Here is a 22,805-nt window from a genome sequence, read left to right on the forward strand (position 1 = left end):
CCTTGCACAACACCCCCATGATTCCAAGCAACGCAGCCTTTCAGTGGTTCTCTTCTGGAATTCAAATGTGAAAGGTGCAAGAATGGGGGTGGGGGGAAATCTTCTGAATAGTTTTGTGGAATATTCTCATTCTTGAAGCTAATAAGAGTATCAGAAAAAATACACAAATCAAATATATAAACATGTATTTAAGTATCATATGGAAGATACAGAGCTATTTACAAACAGGCCACAAGACTTAAGGCATGTGATGTATTTATTAAAACTGTTTTATATCAGCAGAATAATCAGGAAACTCAGGGTCTGTAGTTCAAATTCAAGACTATGCTGTAAGTGTTTAAACTACCATTACACAGTAATATTAACCTGTTGTTGACTAGTGTGTAGTATTTCTTATTTGCAGATAGATGGCTAAAACTCACTCCAAAGGAACAAAAGACTTCAGTGGTTTGATACGCGAGTGTATTTTGTGAAGCGTGAAAGATAATAAATAGCTAATGGCATGTGTACGGACTTTTTTTTTTTGGAAAAAAATGGATTTTGTAAGAACCTCTTATCTGGAAACATCATCTATGCTTTTTCAATGTGGCAACAGAAAAAAAAAATACTTTAAAGGGAGCTTACACATGTTAATCCAGTTATTAACTTGCCCATATAATAAACCAAAGGTAAAGACTAAAGTCGGTATTCTGCTTTCACTGAGATGGCTGCAACATAAGCTTGACCGTGTGTTCTCAGAGTCAGGATTTGATTTATTTCTCAATTTCTACCTATGAAATTCTGGTTAATGGTATTACCTGTTAATTAAAGCAGTATATAAATAAAACAAGTAATAATCAGATTTCAGTCCAGTAACATTCAGTTTCATTTTATTCAAGGCGAAGAGGTAAGGAAGGGGGAAGAGTTCGGAAACAAAAACAGCCATTCCATGCAGCTGAACAAAAAGAGGTGCAAACAGTTAAGACTTACAAACGTTTTAGTAATGTGTCTGGCATCTTTGATTCCATGTTTGGTTTGTCACTGATTTCTTAGACGTAATTCTAACCATTAAACTACTACTAAGCACTCAAATGACATTTTTCAAAGGTAATAAGCTTAGGTAACAGTCATCTAGAAGAGTTGTTCTTCAGTACTTCAGTAAAGGCCATGGTATACTTTCAAACACCACAGTGGGCAGACCTAAATGCCTACATTTTTATTTTTATTGAGATCCCCTTGTCTAATTGCATATGTATTCTTAATAAATTAATGTATCTATTCTGCATTCCTGAAAAAATATGCACATTGCAATAAGGAATGAGGCATAGCAGTGGATATCTCAAACAGCTTGCAATAATCCAGAAAACTACACAACGGCATAGGTCTGAACAACTTTCTCCTCAGGCTAATATATAGTTAAAGCAGAGAGAACTGGTGTTTGCCAAGAAAAGGCAAAATTCATTCATGAGTCTATGAAGGATGTGTAAGGAAAGGAAAAAAAAAAAAGAAGGAAAAAGACACAATTTAATGATTAGAAAAAGAGAACTACAGAAAATCATGTTGTCACTGCAAGCGGAGATGAGGGAGGTGGGGGAAAGGTCCCATGTTGACTTTTTAACACTTCCAGTGGTTTAGTTCTTGTGTTAAGGCTTTTAGTTAGCACAAAAGATCAAAATATTTTATACTCTATAGGAAAAATGCAATTTTGGGGGAATTAAGTTTTCCAAAACATGAACTTAACCACAGATATGTACTTTTAAAATAAATTCTGCACTTGACATTAATGGTTAAATTGCTCAAATATTATTGAAGAGCCAGCTGAGATTTGAGAATCAGGAGTTTGGTGGCAAAATAAATGTAAGAAAGTTAAGAACTGGAGATAACTGAAATAGAGGCTCTCTGAAGAGAAAATATTTAGAAGAGGGTAAATGGAAAAGCTACACAAATGGGAATGTACAAAGTACTTGCAAGAGGTACTAGAAGTGAAAGTTGCTGCAGATACTCAGTAAATACTGGGGATAGAGAGAAAAGGAGACAACACCATAATCAAGAATCAAGATCATGATGAAGCTATTCACTAAACTATCATGCCTAAGATGAAAAGCGTAGATGAAAAACAAATTACAGATACACAGTGGTTCTCAGTGCACCTAATAACACTACTTATCAAAGGCAAGGTATTGTATTAGTTTGGCATGATTATAACCTGAGTTAATACTCTTGGTATGTGCTTGGTGTACAAACAAGTAAAGTAACATAGTCATTGTCATAGTTTGGAATTGTCTTATAATCTGTTGATTCAGTTTAGAATTCACGGGAAAAATTACAAGATTACATGTATTTTGTAACCCGCTAAATTGTTACTTAACACCAAAGGCAAGACTTACAGTAAATTAAAGAACTGCAATTGTAGGTTAGCATGCAAGTAATTTAGATTTTACAATAATGTGACAATTTTAATATCTCAAGCATCACCAGAATGTCAGAATTATAACCTGTAGCTATAAATATTCCAAACCATCGTTTGGAAACAATATTTTGGCAGCAGGTACTTACTATACGTACCAGATATTCTGAAGACTTTGATATGGGAATTTATGGAAACCTTCATGTAACACTGTACTGTTTCCTTACTGTTTGTGTCAACTGCCACTCAACAACACTATGACTACCACATCTATGAAATAAGCAGAATCACACACATTCAAGCTCTCCCTATTAAAGTTCTGTTGTCTGGGTGTGAAACAAAAAAGTTTCACTGGGTAAGAAAAGTTGATAAAAGCAACTGTGAAATATTATATTTATTATTTAATGTAAATCTTACTTTATTGGTCACTTGCTTAGCACACAATACTATGTAATCCAAGGCATTGATTTTTGGTATGCAACAGTACACTTATAACCCCATAGACTCCTTCTTGAGTTGCAAGACTACTAATAACTTATTTAAAATAATAGGCTTTAATGAATATTTTTAGTGCAGAGATATATTAATTCTCCCCATTATAGGTTTTTGTAAACTCGTATTTTCTGTGAATATTGATAGAGGTGCTGCAATGTTTCCTTGAGTAGAATATAAAAAAGTTTACACTAAAAGTGATATTGTAAATTTGTCATCACCTGGTCCGTTCATTTATAAAAAGTAATATTGTTAACTCAGCAGCCACTCCTGTGATCTTCTAAATTAGACATCTCTGGTCAGTAGCCTACTACTAAAGAATTTGAGTTGTAAGACTAGTGATTACTAAATTAACATTTCCTTTGATAAACTTGAATTTCAACACAGCCTCAAGTCATATGAAAACTAAGATACTAAGTATTGCTTTTCAGAATCAAATCAAAACTGAAAAATTTGCACTGAATAGCATCGAAAGAATTATTCCAGAGTTCAATTTCAGTATCAAATGTAATGGCAGAACAAATTAATTTTACACTTCATTTATAAAAAATGAAATCTGGCACTCTTATATTAAAAAAACCCAAACACAACAAGCCAGAACTTGGCAAATTTTTTTGATCACTAAATATTTTTTCTAATTTAATGTCATCTATTTCTGTAATATAGCCATAGACTGTTGTGACTATAATGAATGATTTCATAAATCTTCCTTCTTTCCTGTGTTTACGTTTGTTGCAGATACTCAATTAGCTCTGCTTGTTAAAGAGGAATTGAAAGGCAGCTGTTCATTGTTCTTCATATCTTGGTGCTCCTCCTCTCATTACAATTTTGGCTGATTCTCTCTCACTTCTTCCAGTTTAGAAAGGATCCACTGTGTGAAGGAAAAGGAAAAAACAAAAGTGTTTCCTTGGTAAAAACCATACAAAGCAGCTGAAAATTAGATTGGGTTGGCCAGACACCTCAGTATCTGCTGTCTTCCTTACTCAGTTTTAATACAGTGCCCAAAAGTCTACTGTAGATTACAAACCCCTGGTTTTCTCACATGAAAATGGAGGCATTTAAGTACCAACATCTGACATTGAATAACACAACTAGTTAAACAGGCCAGGTTTACATTTCAGTTTTCTGGTCTGTATTTCAATGAATAACATTTTAAAAAACAAATTACATCATTTCACCCACTCTAGACAAATCACAGATGACAACAGAGAAGCAAGTATAACAAAAGACAGGACAAGAACAGGTTGCAGCAATGTGATAATACAGTTATTTAGAAAGAAGCTTTCTTTAACTATATTCTGTTTCTTTTCAGGAATTTCAAATTCACATGTTTACTGAACAGGAAAGGGAAATTAGTTTCCCAAGAGTCTAAAAAAAGGGAGAGGGGTGCAGTGACATTGAAATCCAGGGTAGGAGATGAGTTACACAAAGGGATTGCCATGAGAAAGCTGCATAATGTTTTCAAGGAAGATAAGTGGATTATTACAAATCTAATTGTTACTGGATCAGGATCTATGTTACAGATCTTTAGGACCCACTCCTCCCCATCACTAGCTTAGTGCCTTAAGTAAAGGGAGCTTCTGCTTATCAGGATGCTGAAGGTATGGAAGAAGAACTGGCTGTTCAAGAAACTACTATTCACATCAGAATATGGCACTTCTCACAGACAGCCAACTCCATAGCGGCCACTGGACTGACACAATGTTCATGAAGCAGCATCACTGAAATGACCTCATATCCTTTTTACTATAAAGGGTGCAAGTTTCATTTTTACTGTTCCTAAAACACGTCCCTCAGTGTCATCTCCTATATATACAAGCACAAGTGTCACATTTGCAAAAGTGAGATATACGCTGAACAGCCCGGATGCGACTCTCAGGGACTTACTTTCTGTAGGATAGACCCTAAGGCCCTGATGGCAATTTTTGCATGAACCTTCCTATGAATGAACCTCCTAGAGAAGTCTTCCTTCTCAAATATAAAACCACATTCCTTACCAAACCTGTCTGATAGTGAACTTTCCCCTTGTATTTGCATTCCTGTTGGTTTTGTGAGGTCCACAGACTTTCTAGGAAAATATGCAAACCAACATTTTTGTGAAAAGCGCACACAACTTTTCGGCTTTCTTTTCCTCGCTTAAGACTTACGGCACACATAATACAATGCACTAATTTGGTTTTTGGAATTGTTCCCAATTTAGCTGGGGCATAGATGTGATTCCCTTCCACACAGACTACTGGACCTCAATGCTGCCCCTGCCCCACCCCAGCCAAAAAGAAAAGAAAGAAAGAAAAAAAAAAAAAAAAAAAAAAAGAGCTCAGTATCTCCAAAGACTACAGCAAAGTCAAATTCAGCATGGGGTCCTCAAATACCTTGACAGTATTTGTAATACTCTTTGAGGTTAGAGTAAAATGTTATCATTCAGCTGTGGATAGGAACCACCCTCATAAAGGCAAAAGCAACTTAAACTGATGAGAAGATGCAAAAGCAACTTAAACTAATGAGAGGATATAACATCTGCACACTGTTTCAAAGCATGATCCCAGCGTAACATACCCCACTGGTGTGAAAATATACAAGACTAGTTTATTGTTGTGAAAATAATCAGCTACACTAATAAAAACAAGGCAAATTTTTTTGTTTTCAATTTACAATGAAAAAAACGCACAATCCAGCTACCTCAGTTCTGGCAGCAGACCAGAACCACTCCTACCCTCTGTTGTAGTCAAAACTAGTGATAAGAAAATGAAGAGATCATCCAAAGTATGTGTATAATAGTAGTAATAGTGTCATATATACCCTTTGTGTTTCTATAAGGGCTTTTCTGCATTCTTCAATCAAAACTGTATTTTGAGGAACAGAGGAATGACATCCCCTCCCATCCCCCTGGAATAAAACTAGGTGTAATTTACAAATACTGTTTGTTCTATTAAAACATGCTATTTTAATTCACATTCTTGATCATTTAGTTTTTGTTAGCAGTACTGTTAAATCACCCTTTTGACAGTTAGAATTCCAAAGATTCATGTAAGGAAAAGCTTGGTATTGGAATTGAGTATTTTTGAAATTCAGTACTGAATGCACCATTGTCATTTCCATCTGTGTAATGACTATGTGGAAACACTGAATTTTAAATATACATAGTAGTTTTGGGTTAAGGATATACCCGTTTCACTTTAAGCCAAATTTAACACAGTATAATTGTAATAGTATTTTCATGTTACCTTGGCATCCTCTGGACTTTTAAAATTAATAATTTTTCCAAATTCTTTGGCGTGGAACACAGACTTAACTCGTTCCTAAAGGAATAGCAATTCAAAACTGAAGTTAGTATCTTCAAACTTTATGACTAAGAAATTATTTACCATTAAGGCAGCTATATGGTTCAGCCAGCCACGTATACCCGTTACGCTAATCTGAGTATGTTCACATCGCATGCACACACCCCTGAGAAACTTCATTTTCTGCATGAAAGCACAGCGGAGTGTGCTGGAACTCCAGCAGTAACAGACTTCCCTTTTTACCATAGAGACCCTGGAGACTGGACTATAGAAGTGTGTAGGAATGGAAGGCAGATAATGGAGTATGTAGGGTAACAAAATCCAGTACTCCCCAAGATTGTAATTTTTCATTCTTCTTAAAGTTATTACCTGGGTGGACATTCCACCCATACTGAGTTGCAAGTTGTGGTCTTAAGTAGTGAAAAAAGCAACTGAGACTTCAGAAACAGAACATAAGCAGTGATTTGCAAAATACAGTTTTCAACCATAGATTTCAGTAAAGAGCATACTGCAGACATGTGAATGGACTCTGAAATGACTGCTGTGTGGGGATAAAGATGGATATGTTATTCAGCATTGCCTGAAATGGCAGAAACTCTAAGAATTATTTCATCCTGTAAAAGTTCACTTGCAGTCAGAAATCCAGTTTGGAGGATTCCAAACCAATAGGGCTCTGCCTTTCATGCTCTCTGCAATAGAAACAAATAATCTGAGTGAAAAACGGAATGACTTTGTACACTGTCAAGACTGTCCTGACAACCAATATGTGTAATTACACACATAAAGCTTATTAAAAACAGAAAAATCAAGCCACTGGCAGGTAAATTTATTGATTTAAATTAAATCCAATTACCATCTCAACAAGAATTTAAGATATTTTTTTTTTTAAGGAACTTTGCCTCTGTAAATACACTTAGTCATCAGTGGTCATCTTGCTCCTTATATCCTTTGCCAGTTTACTAGGGAAAGAAAGTTTGGCAATTTTTTTTTTAAAGGAAAAAAATGCAACTGAGAGCAACATTCTACAACTTGCATTGGAAGGAATAAGCATATGTAATTATATTTTTCATGAAGATATTAATACACTATTATATTTTTGAAGGATTTGATTACAAGTAAATAAAAAAAAATCCTTGAAGCACAGCACATGCAAATCATTGCTCTGATATAGCTGAATCTTTGGGATTGCAGCAAGGTAGAAGTCCACATATTGGCATATTTCCATTGTGCAGAATAGAAATACTCTGCAATCTTTGAGAGTTTTGTTGTACCACCATTTTCCAGTCTACGAATACACCACAAACTAGTGCACACCAACAGAAAATGCCCAGGGCTCAAGGAATCATTTCATCTTCAAACATCATGTTCCCATTCTCCTTAGAACAGTCAGAAGCTAGTTATCTGAGGAGTTTGCCATACCAACTCCCTTCTCTGAGTGCATCTTCACTAGAAGAGAGATCAAGAATTCAAAGGAGAGCTCAGGAATTCAAAGTTCAATCTTACAAACAGTAACACAAAAAGAAAATGAAACGTAGGTTAACATACCTTGGCTTCAATGCGTAATCTTCTGCCATCGACAATGAATGGTTCTTTGGTAAATTCATCGTAAGTGTATTGCCATTCACATGTCAGCTGTCCAAATGTCCCTTTTGTCACAAACAACACACCACTAGGCACCAGAAAATAAAATTTATAGTTTAAAAATTAATGTAAAATACTAATAAGTTACAAAGTTATCCAAGCTCTAATGAAGTCATGGTTACAAAATAGTACTCATCTAATGATCCATAACCATACAGCATACTTTTCAAAAGTGAATTTGAACCTTCCTCTAACTTATTTAAAATACTGTTTCATAGCAAAACCATAACACTACTTCTAGCTGTATTTTTACAAGTCGTAGAAACTTTTTTAGTATGTCTGATACTCTACTTACTTTGTTCCTATATTACCCTTTTTTCCTTCAATATGCTAATTTAAGTGAATCCCACAGTTCCATTGATTAACATTCAGCCTAACCAGATTTATAAGAAAACCTTCTCATTAAAGAAATCATAAAAACAGCATTCCCTTTCTCTCCTTAGATAAATTACTATGACACTAAACACTCTTGTGCTGAACAATCCTGCTGTTGAACAAGATTATTAACAGCACAGTAAGCATGCCTTCCCCACTATTTTATCTACATAGACAAGGACAGTGCAGTTACTGATCAGTTATCAAGGCATGTACATTTTGATGGTAGTTTTAAGTAGTTATTATTGAGTCAAAACTGTTTACCTTTTTGTTACCATTAACAGATCTGTACTGTTGACCATAGCATGTGCAATATATCTGAGTTTTGCAAATCTTCCATTTTCAATTTTCTAAAAGAGATTGAAGTTTTATAGTTTTGAATACGCTAGTATAAATTCATGTACTAATTCTGTGCTTAAAACTTATCCTGCAAAAGTATGTTATAACAAAGCACATAGCACACAAATAAAAGGCTACTTTCATAAGGCCAGAATATGTCTAGCAAGTCTGTGACAGCTAACATTCATAATTACATAGCATTATTCAGTCGCTGTTAATGCAGCTATGCAAACAGAAATCAATGCTAACCAGAACTGGCAAGGAACAATATAATCTCTCAGAACATTTCTCAGGACTATTTTCTACATATTTTTAGTACACACCAAACTTCTGCCAACTAATGCAGTTCTGAGACAATAAAAGAAATAAGGATTCATTTCCTAATTTATGTCAAGTGATGTCCAATACATTACAGTAATTAACTCTGGGAATAAATCTGTACTTAACTGTATACAAAAACCCACCACCATGTAGACAGACTTAAAAATGCAGCACTTGAAGTAATGTTTAGCATTTCTTCATATTCTTTTGTGTCCCTCAAACTTACTTAATCTTTACCTACAATTGCTGTGAATATTTTTAACAGAATATTCTTTTATGGCCAATAAATTTTAAATATTGATGAGAGCAGATGAGTAATTTTTAAAAACAGAGGCTTTTAAAGACATGACTTGGCAACCACTGGATTCCTGACTTTCTGAGCAACGGGTGATTAAATTAGTGATCAAATTAGGACTGCTGCATCTTAGTCGAGAATAGCAACATGACTGCTTGCATATACTTCCCATGTGTTACAAACTGGAAGCAAAGATAGGTTAGTATAAACCAGTATGATTCAATAAACCCTTAACTACAAACATACTGCTTCAGATATGTATGCCAATGTTTAAAATCACTGTAGATTAGTTCTCAGTGCAGTTAAAATCGAAAAACCATTAAATGAGTATTCATCACCACTGTAAAATAATACAGACATTTATTTAGGCTTACCCTACAACTTCAAATTTGGCCACATGGATAACTCCACTTGCCCAAACAATTTTTTTAAATTATGCCTTCCCTCAAAGCTGCTGATTCTTTAGTGACTAGAATGCAAGAACATTTGAGTAACAAGTTCCCAAAAGGCAGCTTTCTGGAAAAGCTCTCAGGAAATTCACATTATTTCTCTCTTCCCAGTTCTGCTGGCCCGCACAATCACAACTATTGATCATACGCCTACTTACGTAAGTCACTGCTTGAATTTAGTTCTGCAAGACCTAGAGTCACAGGCAGGATGAATACTGCAAGAATGGCTTAAGAAATGAGGAATTAAGGGTTTGGAAAACAGAGATTAGATTGTTTTGGTTTTGGAAACTCCTTATTCAAGCTTTGTCTAGGGATTGCAATGCCTCTGATTTTGCTCTCTTCCTGCCTCTTGTATTTAGGTCCAAACTCCTACTTCATAACCAAAGAACCAAAAAAATCCTCTCTCGAGGTAGCCTCCACAGCGTTCTAGCACACAACACACTGGATGCTTAGAAGACAGAGGTGGCTGTATGGACAGACAGCACGGATATAACTGACCCAGGTACCAGGTTACTGGTCTCGTTCTACATCCTGATGGACTTTCAGTGTTGGTGGCCTAGCAAGAAAGACAGTGAAAAGGAAAAGGCTGACAGGAACTTACAGAAATAATGTGTGGAAAGAGCAAGGGTGGTTCGGTAGAGGTAACAAATACACGTCATTGCATTCCATCTGCAAGATTCTGTGACAATGACAGCAATTTCTCTTACTGTCCAAACACATATATAACAAAGTATGACCAATATCTCTCTTCTATTAGAAGCAGTTATAAGGGAGATGCATTTAGCAATATAACCTCATTAGGAGAGGATGTCTTAGTCTTTCTTCTTCATCGAAGAAGTTAACTTTCTTACACTTTGCACAGCACTGAGGTGAGGCTCTCAATCCAAACATTAACCCCCATTAAATGGGATTTAAGAGAGCAGGGTTATCTCTTTCTGTCTCTTCATTAGCTTGCTAGTTAATTTTCAACAAGTCACATCACCCCACTGTAACTTACTCACTTTACTGATAATAGAGAATTACAAAAATTCTTATGGAACTAAAGTATACTTCATTATCACACAGGTTGCAATCCTAAACAAAAAATATTTCAATGTCCACCAAATAGCACAAAAAGTATTTTGTTCTACTGAGATTCACAAGTGATTTGTGCAACCCACAAATATTGTTAGCACGTGGTATGTGCTGAGCTAACTACTCTTCATTGTTAGCTAGGAGTCAAAGATCATGAACTCAAGTTATCTGCATTCTATAGTTTTGTAGAGAACAGATGTTAATTGAGAAATAAAGCACAGGAAAACGCTACACAGTCCATTTGCAAAAATAACATTTGTATCTCTGCCAATGCTGAGCAGTAACAACTTCTACATTTTCTGCCTTTAGGTTTTTCTACCCTTCATCTACAACCTTCATCCCTTTTAGCATTAGGCTTGCACCTATTCATTAGGAAATATGTAACAGAGGTATACATCAATTTACTGCTAATAGTTCTTAAAGCAAGATCACTACTGCCCTCTGCTACTAAAATGTCTTAAAGAATTCAAACATTAAAGGATATATAATTGATCCCTCAATATAGATGCATAAATATGTTTGTAGAATTGTTAAGTATTTAAATATTAATTGTTTGGAGAAAGATAGCAACTTGGACCACTGTCTGGTGATGTAAAACTATGAAAGTTAATATTGATCAATCATTGTTTCAATATTAGTTCCACCACTGTAAAAATTAGCATTTGTTTTCTTAAAACACAACTTCTGTATTTCAAATTAAAAAAGGTTTAATAACCTGATTGCTTTAGTATATGCTATAGTTCATTGACTAGAGATGGAATGGCATGCATCTATTGAAAAAAAGACATGTTTTACAGCTGCTGGAGTGAAGTATTCCAAGCACAAATCCCCTCCTTTGCTAATCATTCTTACCTGTAGTACAAATTCCTAGATGTCACTGCAATAATCTAACGGCAGATGTGATCATTTGTGCAGAGATGGATATGCAGATATGCTCAGTGTCTTAAAAGTGCCATCTCTGCATTTGGAAAGATTCCGGTTACACTACATGCTCCTAGTTTATTGAGAAGCAAGCACAGAGGCCTTTGACAAAGTTAGAAATGAAGCAGAGCAGAGTGTAAGCAGTGGAGACAAAATTAAAAACCTATGATCCTTCTGATTATAGTTCTAAGAAATATTACTAGTACATATGATACAAAAAGTCTGAATGTTTGATGCTCTTCAACCCAACTGAAACAGCATGTAAAAGAAACACTGTAAAGGCTGTTACTACTTAATCTGAACAAGAAAGAAGAGTAGGAGATTTGTTATACCCACATTTTAACTTAGTGTTCAATGGGATTTTAGACTGCCAACGTATTTCCCTATGAACCAATTACTGCCCAAATGTATGACTTCAGAAGGCAATCTATTGCTGTTGCTAGAAACTCCAATATGAATGTATCTTTCAGCTCATACGGTGACTTCTTCAACAGCTGCAGAACCACTACTTCCAGGAGGTTAACCTGGTGTAACTACATATCCAATCTTCCCCTCACAAAGATTTAATAATTCTAACCAGTACCCAAGCCACTTAGATCTAGCTTGAATGTGTGTGGGGAAAAAAATGGGAAGAGTGTTAAAAAAGTTACTGTAAAACATTTCTTTTGCTGCCATGTAGAATTCTCTCCTCATCCTTTATTAATAAGAACTAACATCAATCCTTTATTGCCTGCTCCCTCATTCCAGCTATCCTAATGTGCAATGCCATTCTACAAAAATAAAGCTTTTGTCCATGATGTGCAAATGCCTGAATTTAAGATTCCATTCAGCCGTGCTGAACATCAGCTCTGAAATCAACATGGTTTTGTTAAAGTCAACAGAAATTTGAGGTCAAGGTTAAGATTTCAATCTAAGGCCTCAGGATGCAACAGAGTAAAACTGAGGACATCTGCTTTCTTTCAGAACAAAGTTTCTACTTCACAACACAAATATAATTTGCCTATGCTGACTGGCAAAATTATCTTGGTAAATTTTTGATCTGAATACCAAGAGAATGTATTTGATGGGCTGAATGGAGAAGCCATATTGATCTACACTTTCATTATGGTGTCCACATCTGGAAGTTCTTTGTGTTGCCTGCCAATACAACCAAAGTTCTTTCATTTGTAGCATCTGAAGTGATTAAGGTACCAGCAGGGAAATGGAAAAATATTCCAATTTTCTTTTCTGCATTCTCTGTCAGAAAACAACAAGCTGGTGTATGCTTTGCCTAGGACGCTGGTAGTTTTTACTTGCTTTTCCACCATATATAAGCATTTATGCTTCAGTCACAAAAAATCTAAAATGCAACCGAATCTCACAAGTTTCCATGTTCTTCTGAAACAACTGGTGTTAAGTCTCAACCAGCTTCCTGTGATATATACATGTCTTCTATTTGGGGATGGGCAATAGCTATGTAATAATACCCAAATGTTGCACATTTAAGTGGTAAGGATCCTGCTCTTTCCTTTAACCTAGACACAACAGGTTTTCCAAAGGAAGATGAAGAGTGACAGCTGTGACTCAAATAAGGGAGCAGCAAACTCAATAGCATGTATGAATGGATGGCTGGTACAAGTCAGGACGATGTAGAATAAAAGTGAAGCTACTTTGAACTTTGGAAATAATTTCTCCCTATAATTTTATGAAGGGAAACCTCAGTTTTAGAGTAGTTCATGATATGGATGTTTATGTTTTGATTTGAACCCAAGCCCAAGGACAGGGTGAAGGAAGGAGAAAAAGGAAGAGTATGACACACTTTTCCCATTCCTCAGGTGTTCTTCCTGGCAGACTGAAGTTTGAATACAAAGGAACAACGGCTTTTTCAACCTATTCTGACATTCTACCACCTGATCTGAATCTTACTTCATGACCAAAAAAAGATCATGAAGGCTAAACACCTCCAAGACAGTAAGACACTGTATTGAGCAGAGCTTTGAAGGACAGTCTTCTCTACAAGCTTACACCCACCAAAGCATAGCTGGGCAGCAACCTTACACAAGGCTGTAGAAGGGCCCTCACAAACTTCTACACTTTAAAGGCAAATTAGAAATAGAAAAAAGGTTTTGAATTTATTTTGGTTTTGGGTAGGCACTGAGCTGTAACACAGAAAACTTCTCTGAGATTTCATGGTGCAAGTATAATGACTTACAAACATAAGTATGACACTAACCTATCTTTCAGCTTTATTCACTGGCAGGGCAAAGACCAGTGATTCCTGGCAAGTCTATAGCTTCTGTAAATGACCAACAACAAAGGTATAAACAGTCTATGAAATGATCCCAGAAACTGTCTATATTGTCCCTCTGCACTGACTGAAGTCTACAGAGCTTCCTGAGAAAACAAAAAGACCAAAGAACCCTGATCAAATGGGATGTACCAGTTAACGCCAAAGACAAAGAGCACAGCCAATTCTTCAGCACAGCAAGGAGGAAACATGTAAATTCAAAATTACCATCATACATAAAACTAAACACTCAAGAACAGCTGAATCATCAATTTGTTCTACAGCTCACATCAGAAAACTTGACATCCTCAGCTGAAAGGATGGCACTTACTCCTGGATTTTTCAGCAACAGTACTGGACTTCAAATTTAATTCACCAACAAAAAAGCAGAGGAAAAACCGATACATTACATGATGGGGGTCAGGGTGCAGAGGATGGGACAAAAAAAAAAACCAACAAAAAAACCCCCAGTTATTTGACATGATGGTCTGTGTTTTTTTGATGCGTTACTTTACAACCCTAAATAAAATAATCTCTAAATTGGTTTTTGGTTTGGTTGGGTTTTGAGAGGGTTTTTTGGTGTGGTGTTGTTTTGGGGGGTTTTTTTTGCATTTTTGGTGCCTTAAAGAGCATCTCGTTCAGCTACTTAGCTATTACACTTTTCACAAGTTTTTGTTTTATGACTTGAAGAGAAATTAAATCCTAATATCCCAAGAGATTCAACTTTTTGTGATCCTACAATTTCTTTTCCCAATGTACATTCAGAGGAAGCTAGACTCAAGACAAAAACAAATAGAATACTTGTTCAAAACTACTACATTTTTTATTAACATAGAAACTTAAAAAATAGGGCTATACTCCACGGAAGAAACAAAATAAGGTATACAAGTCATATTTTCCAACTATACTGCCAAAGTTTTTAACTTTTTTTAAATTAGCATTCTACAATATTTCAACCTATTGAGTAAAGAAAGAAGTATTTTTAGTTATGTTGTAGTGGAACCTGAATTAGTGATACCTGAACAAGAAGTACTACCATTCATGCTAAATTTTACTTCCATATTCTGTAATGACTTACAGAACTATAAATTAAAATAGTTTAAAAATTAGATAAATTTGATAGAAATACTGTATTACATTTTTATTATAAAATGCTTACATTACAAATGATTACAAAATTATTACATTTCTTGCTAAATCTGTTTTAGAATGAGGAAAAATCATGTTTTGTTATGAAATTGACATACATTGTCTTGTAGGGCAGGTCATTACAGAAGAAAAACAAAGTTTTGTAGGAATAAGAAACTGTACTAAAAAGCCAAAAAGGCAAAAGATGTCAGTAACATATTCAAAGTTCCCAAAACCCAGTAAACTTAACAAAATGCAGCTGAAACCTTTTCACAAAGTCATACCTAACAATTTCTTCAACTTTTAGGCATGAAATGTCTTTTTTTTTTTTTTAGAAATTCTACATTCTTCAATGAAATACTCAAGATCTATTTGTACCTGAAATACTCAAAACCCTTCCCACAATGTTTCAGGCAGTAATAAACTGTAATACAGTCTTTCATCTACTTCTGCAAGACATCCTTTTCAGATGACAGTATTACAAAGTATGTGGCAATACATGAGCTGTTGCAATCTTAAGCATCAGTAGCTTCACCTAAAAGAAACTCTCAAGCTGAGTTTGTCCTCGCTTTTATATGGGATACTATAGACATATATTCCTTGGCTCATCATTGCCCATGAGATCAGACTGTACAGCAGCTTTTGAAGGCATAGAGCCACAATAAGCACTCTTATGGATTTTAATAGTTCTTCCCTCAGAGTTTTTGTAACTGGAAGACAAAAGACCATGAAAGACATGACATCACCTTTGGTAAATATGCAACTATTTCAGAAGCTTTTACTGCTTTAAAGCAATTCTAATTCTTGAGTGGCTGGCAAAAGAATTAATTCTTACTACAGTACTTTTTGATACATAAATGTCTATTACAAGATGTCTTTAAAATGCAACACAAAAATCTAAAGTTAGCAACAAACCACAAAAAAGAACGCGAAACCTATGCAAGCATTCCACTGAATACAGATTATAACAATTTTTAAAGAAAGAAGTAACTTGTAAAACTATATTGTAGAATTTACAGTACAGAATTATAGTGGTTCAGTGTTGTGGGTTTTTCTTCCCCATTTCTAGGTAAATAAACTAAATACTTTTGCATGGTACACAGGTTTTACTACACAGAGCCTTCTAAAAGTCCTGGTATTTTCTTCAGCTGTCCATGATTTTACTTAGGGTTTAGTTCTGGGGTGGATTTTTACTTTTTTTTTCTTGCTATGAAAACAAAAATACTGATTTAAGAACCGAATAATTTACGTTCACAATCAAAAATACTTAAATAAACCGTTATTTCACACATCTAAGGATTCCAAATGATATACAAAGTAAGTATTTAAAAAATTACGGTAAAATAAATGATAAATGAAAAAGTAAAAGTTTATGTTAAATGTTCCTTTTAAAATGTGTACTTTACCTTATAAATACTTTTATAGATCATTTAGTGTTTTTACATAATCTAGTTCCAGGAAACACGAGAAACAATGTTGCAACAGAACAGATGAATCCATTTTAGATATACTTTAGATGTGTTTATTGTTAAAAAGAAAAGCAAACAAGAAACTTTTGAAATATGAAACAAATAAACAGCATTTTAACACCAATAATGACTGTACAACTCAGTAAAGTTTTACTAAACACATTTAAAAGCATTCTGTCTAGCAAATTATAAATAAAACCTGTCAAACACTTACAAAAATGGAAAAACGTTAAATACACTTGATAGAAACATATCTAGAAATAAACTCCAAGGCATGGTATTACTATTTTGTCATATTATTCATTACTATTTTCACCTAATGTCAAGTTTTATCTTTAAGACTATTTTTATTATATTCTTTGCTCCTTTGCCTAGCACTTATGATGACACAGTTTTATTTCCCCATTTATATTTTTTTTTGCACGGCTTGAAAAATAAGAATTTAATTAATATCAGACAATCTCAATTTCTCAGTGAGAATTATAGCAGCAACATTTAATATTTAAAGGTCAAAAGAATGTGACAAAGGCCATGTATATCTGTTACAGTCCATATTATCCTAACTGTCATCATCATCACTACTATTGTGAGTCTTAGTCCATTCCCTGTAGGCCTGTCTTTTCTGAAAGCATGGTAAAGGAAGAAGAAAGCAGAAGCATTAGTTTAGAAGGGTTAGTTTGTCTGGCAAATTTATTAATTTAAAATAAAACCCCAGAAAACAAAGAAATGCTGAAGTGACATCCTAGTTTAGGACACAATATAAGCACACAAGATCACCTATATCCTATTTCCTTTCATCAGCATGTACAACCTCTAAATCACTAGAAGTTTTATTCAAATCTAATCCAGTGATCCACTGCAAATGCTTCAACACAGTGACTGCACTGGGGCTAGTCACCAGACCTGTATGCATAGAAATTATAGAAAAAGGGGAGAACGGTCTTTTTTACCCCCCTAAGAAAATATTATGCTATCAATCTGCTTCATACTGAGAAAAAGTAATACACAGTGTCTCATGCAAAACATAGAAATATCTCTAGAAACAGAAACATTAATTTTATTTTACCCTCAAGTGTACTAAGACATCAAACATGCTGCATCAGAAAATGTCTGGAAAAAAATATTATGCAATTCAGTATCTTCTGATTTGACTATCTACAGGGAAATTTATGACCCTGTTTGGAGCTTTCAAAACATTTCTTCAAGAGTAGTTCTGCCTTAGAATCATCAGTAGTGAAGACTAACATGAAACATACAATTTTCCAAATTTTAGGTACTTTCAAATAATGGTTGTCATCACAAAATATGACAAGCATTACACAAGGCAATCTTTATGCTTTTGCAAGTTGGATAATGGAAGGTGGTGGTACTGTACTCAACCACACAGGGGAGAACTAGAACTAGGTGTCACTGCTGAATTTTTTAAAGGTTTCTCAGAAACAAAAAACCAAAAGGCAAACACGTATCAATTTAAGAAGCAAAAGCAAGGCAAAATCATTAGAGAAGTCTGCATGTAAGAGCTGATTCTGTTCCGTTTGCTCACATTTGTTTTAGTGGTACACTTTAAAACAGAAAAGGGGATGTTTTGGAATAAATTTTTTCACCCAAAAGAGGTTTAAGATTAGAAATACATTTATGCTGTTTATCAGTAGTGGCTTCTAACTATGGTCTAGTTCAGGTAACACGCTTTGTAACACTAGCTTTAAATTGGAGAGCATAGGTTAAAGCTGCCTCGTTAGAAGAAAGGCAGAGGCACGTGATTTATTAAAGAACTTTCACAGTCTGCTGAACTAGATCACCAGTGAATGATACGGTAAACATAGCTGGAATGCCCCAAATAGGACAAACCTCTTCTACCACAACACAAAAGACACTACTGAAATGCAGAAGAAACAGAAACAACCAGACTGGAACCTGACATGAAGCAAACAGCTGTGGCAATTCTCAAAATAGTTCAAAAATAATCTCTAAAGGCTACTTCATCCTTATCTACTTCTCCAAAAAGGTTATTTCTGTATGACTTCTCCAACATTTCCCTGGCACACTATGAATCCTTCAATGTGTATTTTAAAAATTCTGTTTACATTCATGCAATCACTATTACTTTATTTCTTATGTTTGAGTATTTCTAAAATGCAGCTTTACCTCTAACAGAGATAAAAAAACAAAACCAGAAACTTTGTAAGCTGCACAAAAGTTGAAATTATTTCCTCTTTGATATCTGAGTGAAATTTGCTTAAACAGCACCTGAATTATTAAAGAATCACTGATGCTCAGCATGTTCTTCGTGCAAACAGTACTCAAACTGTTTACGTTCTTTCAATGGCTGTAGTATGACATACATACAGCTATGTTAGTTGTGTTTAAAATGCTGTTTAAATGAAGTTGAGATTAAAGAGTCACTGTTTAAAATGTGTATTAATAACAGTACTGAATAAAGTATTTGTGATTACCATCACTGTTTATCAAAAATAAAATACAAACCTTTTCAATTACACATATAAACTTTTTTCTTCTTTCAAAATACTCTGTATCTTGCACAAACCTCTACAGATATACTGGTAGAGATTATAATGTATTCCTTTGTATTACAAAACCTAAATCACCAAAGTGGTCATAAGCCTAAGAAATTAAATGAAACTTCTTGACTACTGAGTTATTAGGTAAAGGGCAGTAGGGAATTTAAGAACTGGGCAATTCTTTAAAGTAGTTATGTCAACGTATGATGAGTTAGAATTTATATCAAATTATCTTTCATTTTCTTCACCTGCAACATTTGACTTCCGGTTCCATCTCTTAATCTGTAAGGTCTAATAACTCCATCTTCACCAAAGAAGCGAGGTGGGCGCAAGCTTACCACATCTTCTGATGAATCTGCAACTCTGACAATAAAGCAGCAAATGTAAGGCACATGTCAATACTTCCACCAGCTATAATATTTAGCAAAGGGTCCAAGTTATTTCACATACAAGTTAAATTCAAGTACTAGTACAGCAACTGTTGTACTTCCGCGTATGAATAGACATTGAGTTGACATTCTATGAAACAGTAATAGATTTCACTCCAAAATCTATTTTAGAGAGATGGCACAGGGCAGCACAAGCCTGCATTACTTCATTGGTGTCTAGGTACTGTACTTCAAAAGTTCAAAATTAAAGACATCTGCGCCATACCGAACTTCTGCTCTAACATTTTTCTTGCATTCATCTGCTAAAGAAATGAGAAGTGGCAAACGAGAGACTAGCAATCTTATAGTAGCAAAACTGGTCCAGCTTGCTAAGAAGAACAGAGCCATTAAAAAGATGCATTCAGACAAAGCTCAATACATTTTCTCCTACTTCAGCACACATTACAGAATGAGATAATCTATAACACCACATTTATTAAAATGAGACTATCACAGAAATTAATACGCAGACTGAGAACAAAACAGTTCTCAGTCTGAACAATCAGAACAGATCCTGGCATGACCTGGTAGTCTTGGAACTCATCTCATACAGTCATAATAATATAAAAAGTAACTTTTGATGCAGCTGCTAAGTCCTTTTTTCCTGTATATTTGGGGTAAAAGGAAAAAAAATCAGCAATTGAAGAAGACTTGATCGCTGAGGCTTTTAAAATAGTTTCTTTGGTAATGCTAGAAACATCTGAGATTTGATGTTGTGGTTTTTAAGTGTTATCAACTGTGTATTTTATTAAAAGCCACCTACTTATAACATAATTACCAATATATGTAAGATTTTTTCCCAGCTCATCTGTGTTAATGAGAAAGTTGATAGAACCATAAATGATGCAGAAGTGATACAAAAACACAACGTACTACTGCTACTATTATCTCTTTCCTGCCATACATCACTCTTCATATTTTACTTACTTTTTAATACCCTGAAATGTGCTGCTTGCCATGTCTATGATTCCTCCAGTAGGCCTAGCAACTGCTCCCACTAAGCCTTTTCCAACACCTTTGAAAAAACCAGCTGCTCCTTCTTTCTGAGCTCCTAAAAGGATTAAATGCAGCAAATCAATATAAAACACTGAGTTTCTTACAACTGTAACAAACTTAATTACCATTTAATTACAACTCTTATTTGATATGCAACTATATAGTCTCCTCCACACAAAGTTAATGTAAACATTTAAACTGAAAGTCAGTAGGAATATAAAACATCGACGAAAATTTTTATAACTCAGATTTATGTTTAATGAAGTATCAAGAATTTACCATCATACGAACAGTTAATGCATCAGAAACTCACCTCTTATTGGTTTTGTAATTATTCCTGTTATGCCACTCACAAAACCCTAGCAAAAGAAATGAGAGATTACAAACATGCTTTCAGATTACATTTTTCATCTTTCACATTTTTCTTGCTAGTTCATTGGTGAATAACCTCAAAGTACATACGTTGGAAAATTCTAAAATTCACAACAAGGAAACAGAGTTAGAGGCACCTTGTTCACAGTTCGTATTGTCTCTTTTACTCTCGTATATTTTCATTTAAAACCACTACTCAATTGTGGGAATATGTTTTCAAAATCAGAATTAAAATTAAGAGTAGCAACTCTCTGGTGACTATGGCAGCCTCTACCTTTGTTACTCCTGCCTGCATAAAATTCATTAATATTTTTATTATTTTTTTTTCTCCTTACAGAAACTAATCCTTTTCCACCACGAGTGATACCCTCTCTCAGACCCGTGGGTTGTTTATTCATGGCTTCTCTCCTTTTCTGCTGGTAATCCTCATCCATAGTTATTGCAGCAACTCCTTTTGCCATAGCACCAGTGATTCTTGATGCAGCACCAGCTAACCCACCTATTGGAAAATAAAATACAACGCCAATACAATTTACAAATACTCACCTGTATTGCTTACTATAAGTATACTACCATGATAATGCTGGAACTCACCAACAGCTCCCCCTACTAGTGCTTTGAGTCCAAGTGCCATTCCTTCTATAAATTCTTCAGGACCCTGGATGGCTCCCTAAAAAAAAAAAAAAAAGATGCATATATATTAAGCTTCAAATAGCATGCATTAAATATTTTAAAATCATAACGGTTTTATTGGAATTTATATATAACAAAGAGAACAAAAGCATGAGGCTGAGTGATAAAAGTGTGAAAGTGCCCATGAAAGCACCTGTGGGAGAAAGACTATTTTAGAATACTAATTAATTCCCTGAAGTCTGCTTATTTTAAGGCAAATGGGAAAAAAATCTGATTTATTATAAAACAAGAACCGTAAGGAACAGCCTTTCGTGAATTAAGTTAAATTGACTACTCTCTTTTTTTTATCTCACTGAGCTTTGCAGTAACTTTTTCCTGGCACTTTCATTTCACTTCCAAATCAAAATTTAAAACTAAAAAAGGTATTAGTATATCCACATTTTCAATATAATTCGTATCTTTCTACTTGTACTACATTTCATAAGAAGGTAGCAGAGATTTTTACCTGGTAAGGTTCATAGAAAAATGCTTCTACTCCTTCAGACAAGCCTCTTATGAATCCAAATGGATTACCCAAGACATCAAGGCCAAGAATAAGAACATACATCTGTTTAATAGCCTAAAATAAGAATAGTTATTAGCAAACATATTTCAGAAATTACCCTAAAACAAAGGCAAAGACTGTAGTATACCCAGTTTAAAAAAAAAAAAAAAAAAAAAAAAAACAAAACAAAAAAAGAAAAAGAAACTAATATGAGTTTAACATAAACCCCTCAAAATTATTTGGAAAAGCAGAGGTAGTTTTATTAAAAAGGATTTACAGTAAGTAAATCATATTAAGTCAGCCAAATAAATGTTACTTCTTACAAGCATTTCACAAGTAACTGACATTAATGTTCTTGAGATTTTACAAAGCAAGCACATTACCTAGATTTCTCATACTACAGCACAAAATTTGGTATGTTTGCATATGGCGACAAAGTGTTGTTAACTGTCACTGCAAAACACTGTAACTACATCTAGATGAAGTGTAATCTGATTTTAGAAAAAAGGTTGAGAATCACCTAGGACATTTCGAACCTTCCTCCTGGGAAAAGGAAGGGCCAGAGAACAGTAACTCGTTCCTCACTGGAAACCCTGCATAGGTTTTTTCTCCTTTAATGACTGACAGAGGACTAAATCAAAATGTCCACAGAATCCCTTATTATTAATGATGGATGAATAGAACAGGACAAATTATTTTATGCAAAAGTGTTATCTGCTGGATTCTCTCCACTGCATGATAGGACCTGAACAGTACACAAAGGCCAAAAAGGGATCGTAATTCATACACTACTAATGTCCAAGAATAAGCATTAATATTTTGGTGCCAATTCTGCTCTATCGGGGCTGCACTGTGTTTGCTTCCACTATCTATTCC

At 34.7% G+C, this 22,805-nt stretch overlaps 1 protein-coding gene across 5 annotated transcripts in view; it reads right to left on the minus strand.

The window, feature by feature from the left end:
- Nucleotides 1-852: 852 nt before the first annotated feature.
- Nucleotides 853-22,805, minus strand: part of VPS13A (vacuolar protein sorting 13 homolog A) — a 112,589-nt gene continuing 90,636 nt past the window's right edge. For 2 of the 5 annotated variants that reach the window (XM_037372931.1, XM_037372930.1), the window contains 10 exons: nt 21,891-22,004; nt 21,347-21,422; nt 21,088-21,251; nt 20,694-20,739; nt 20,312-20,435; nt 19,205-19,319; nt 8,440-8,525; nt 7,705-7,828; nt 6,103-6,177; nt 853-3,749 (listed from right to left, as the gene is read on the minus strand). In XM_037372931.1, the coding sequence (XP_037228828.1) occupies nt 3,699-3,749; nt 6,103-6,177; nt 7,705-7,828; nt 8,440-8,525; nt 19,205-19,319; nt 20,312-20,435; nt 20,694-20,739; nt 21,088-21,251; nt 21,347-21,422; nt 21,891-22,004 (975 nt within the window). In that variant the 3' untranslated portion in view covers nt 853-3,698. Of the gene's footprint in view, nt 3,750-6,102; nt 6,178-7,704; nt 7,829-8,439; nt 8,526-14,966; nt 16,176-16,474; nt 17,060-19,204; nt 19,320-20,311; nt 20,436-20,693; nt 20,740-21,087; nt 21,252-21,346; nt 21,423-21,890; nt 22,005-22,805 lie in introns of those variants that run through there. The other 3 variants (XM_037372935.1, XM_037372933.1, XM_037372934.1) reach the window with 2 other exon arrangements.

This window comes from Falco rusticolus, chromosome Z (genome assembly GCF_015220075.1).
Source record: "Falco rusticolus isolate bFalRus1 chromosome Z, bFalRus1.pri, whole genome shotgun sequence".
In the NCBI taxonomy this organism is placed as follows: Eukaryota; Metazoa; Chordata; class Aves; order Falconiformes; family Falconidae; genus Falco; species Falco rusticolus.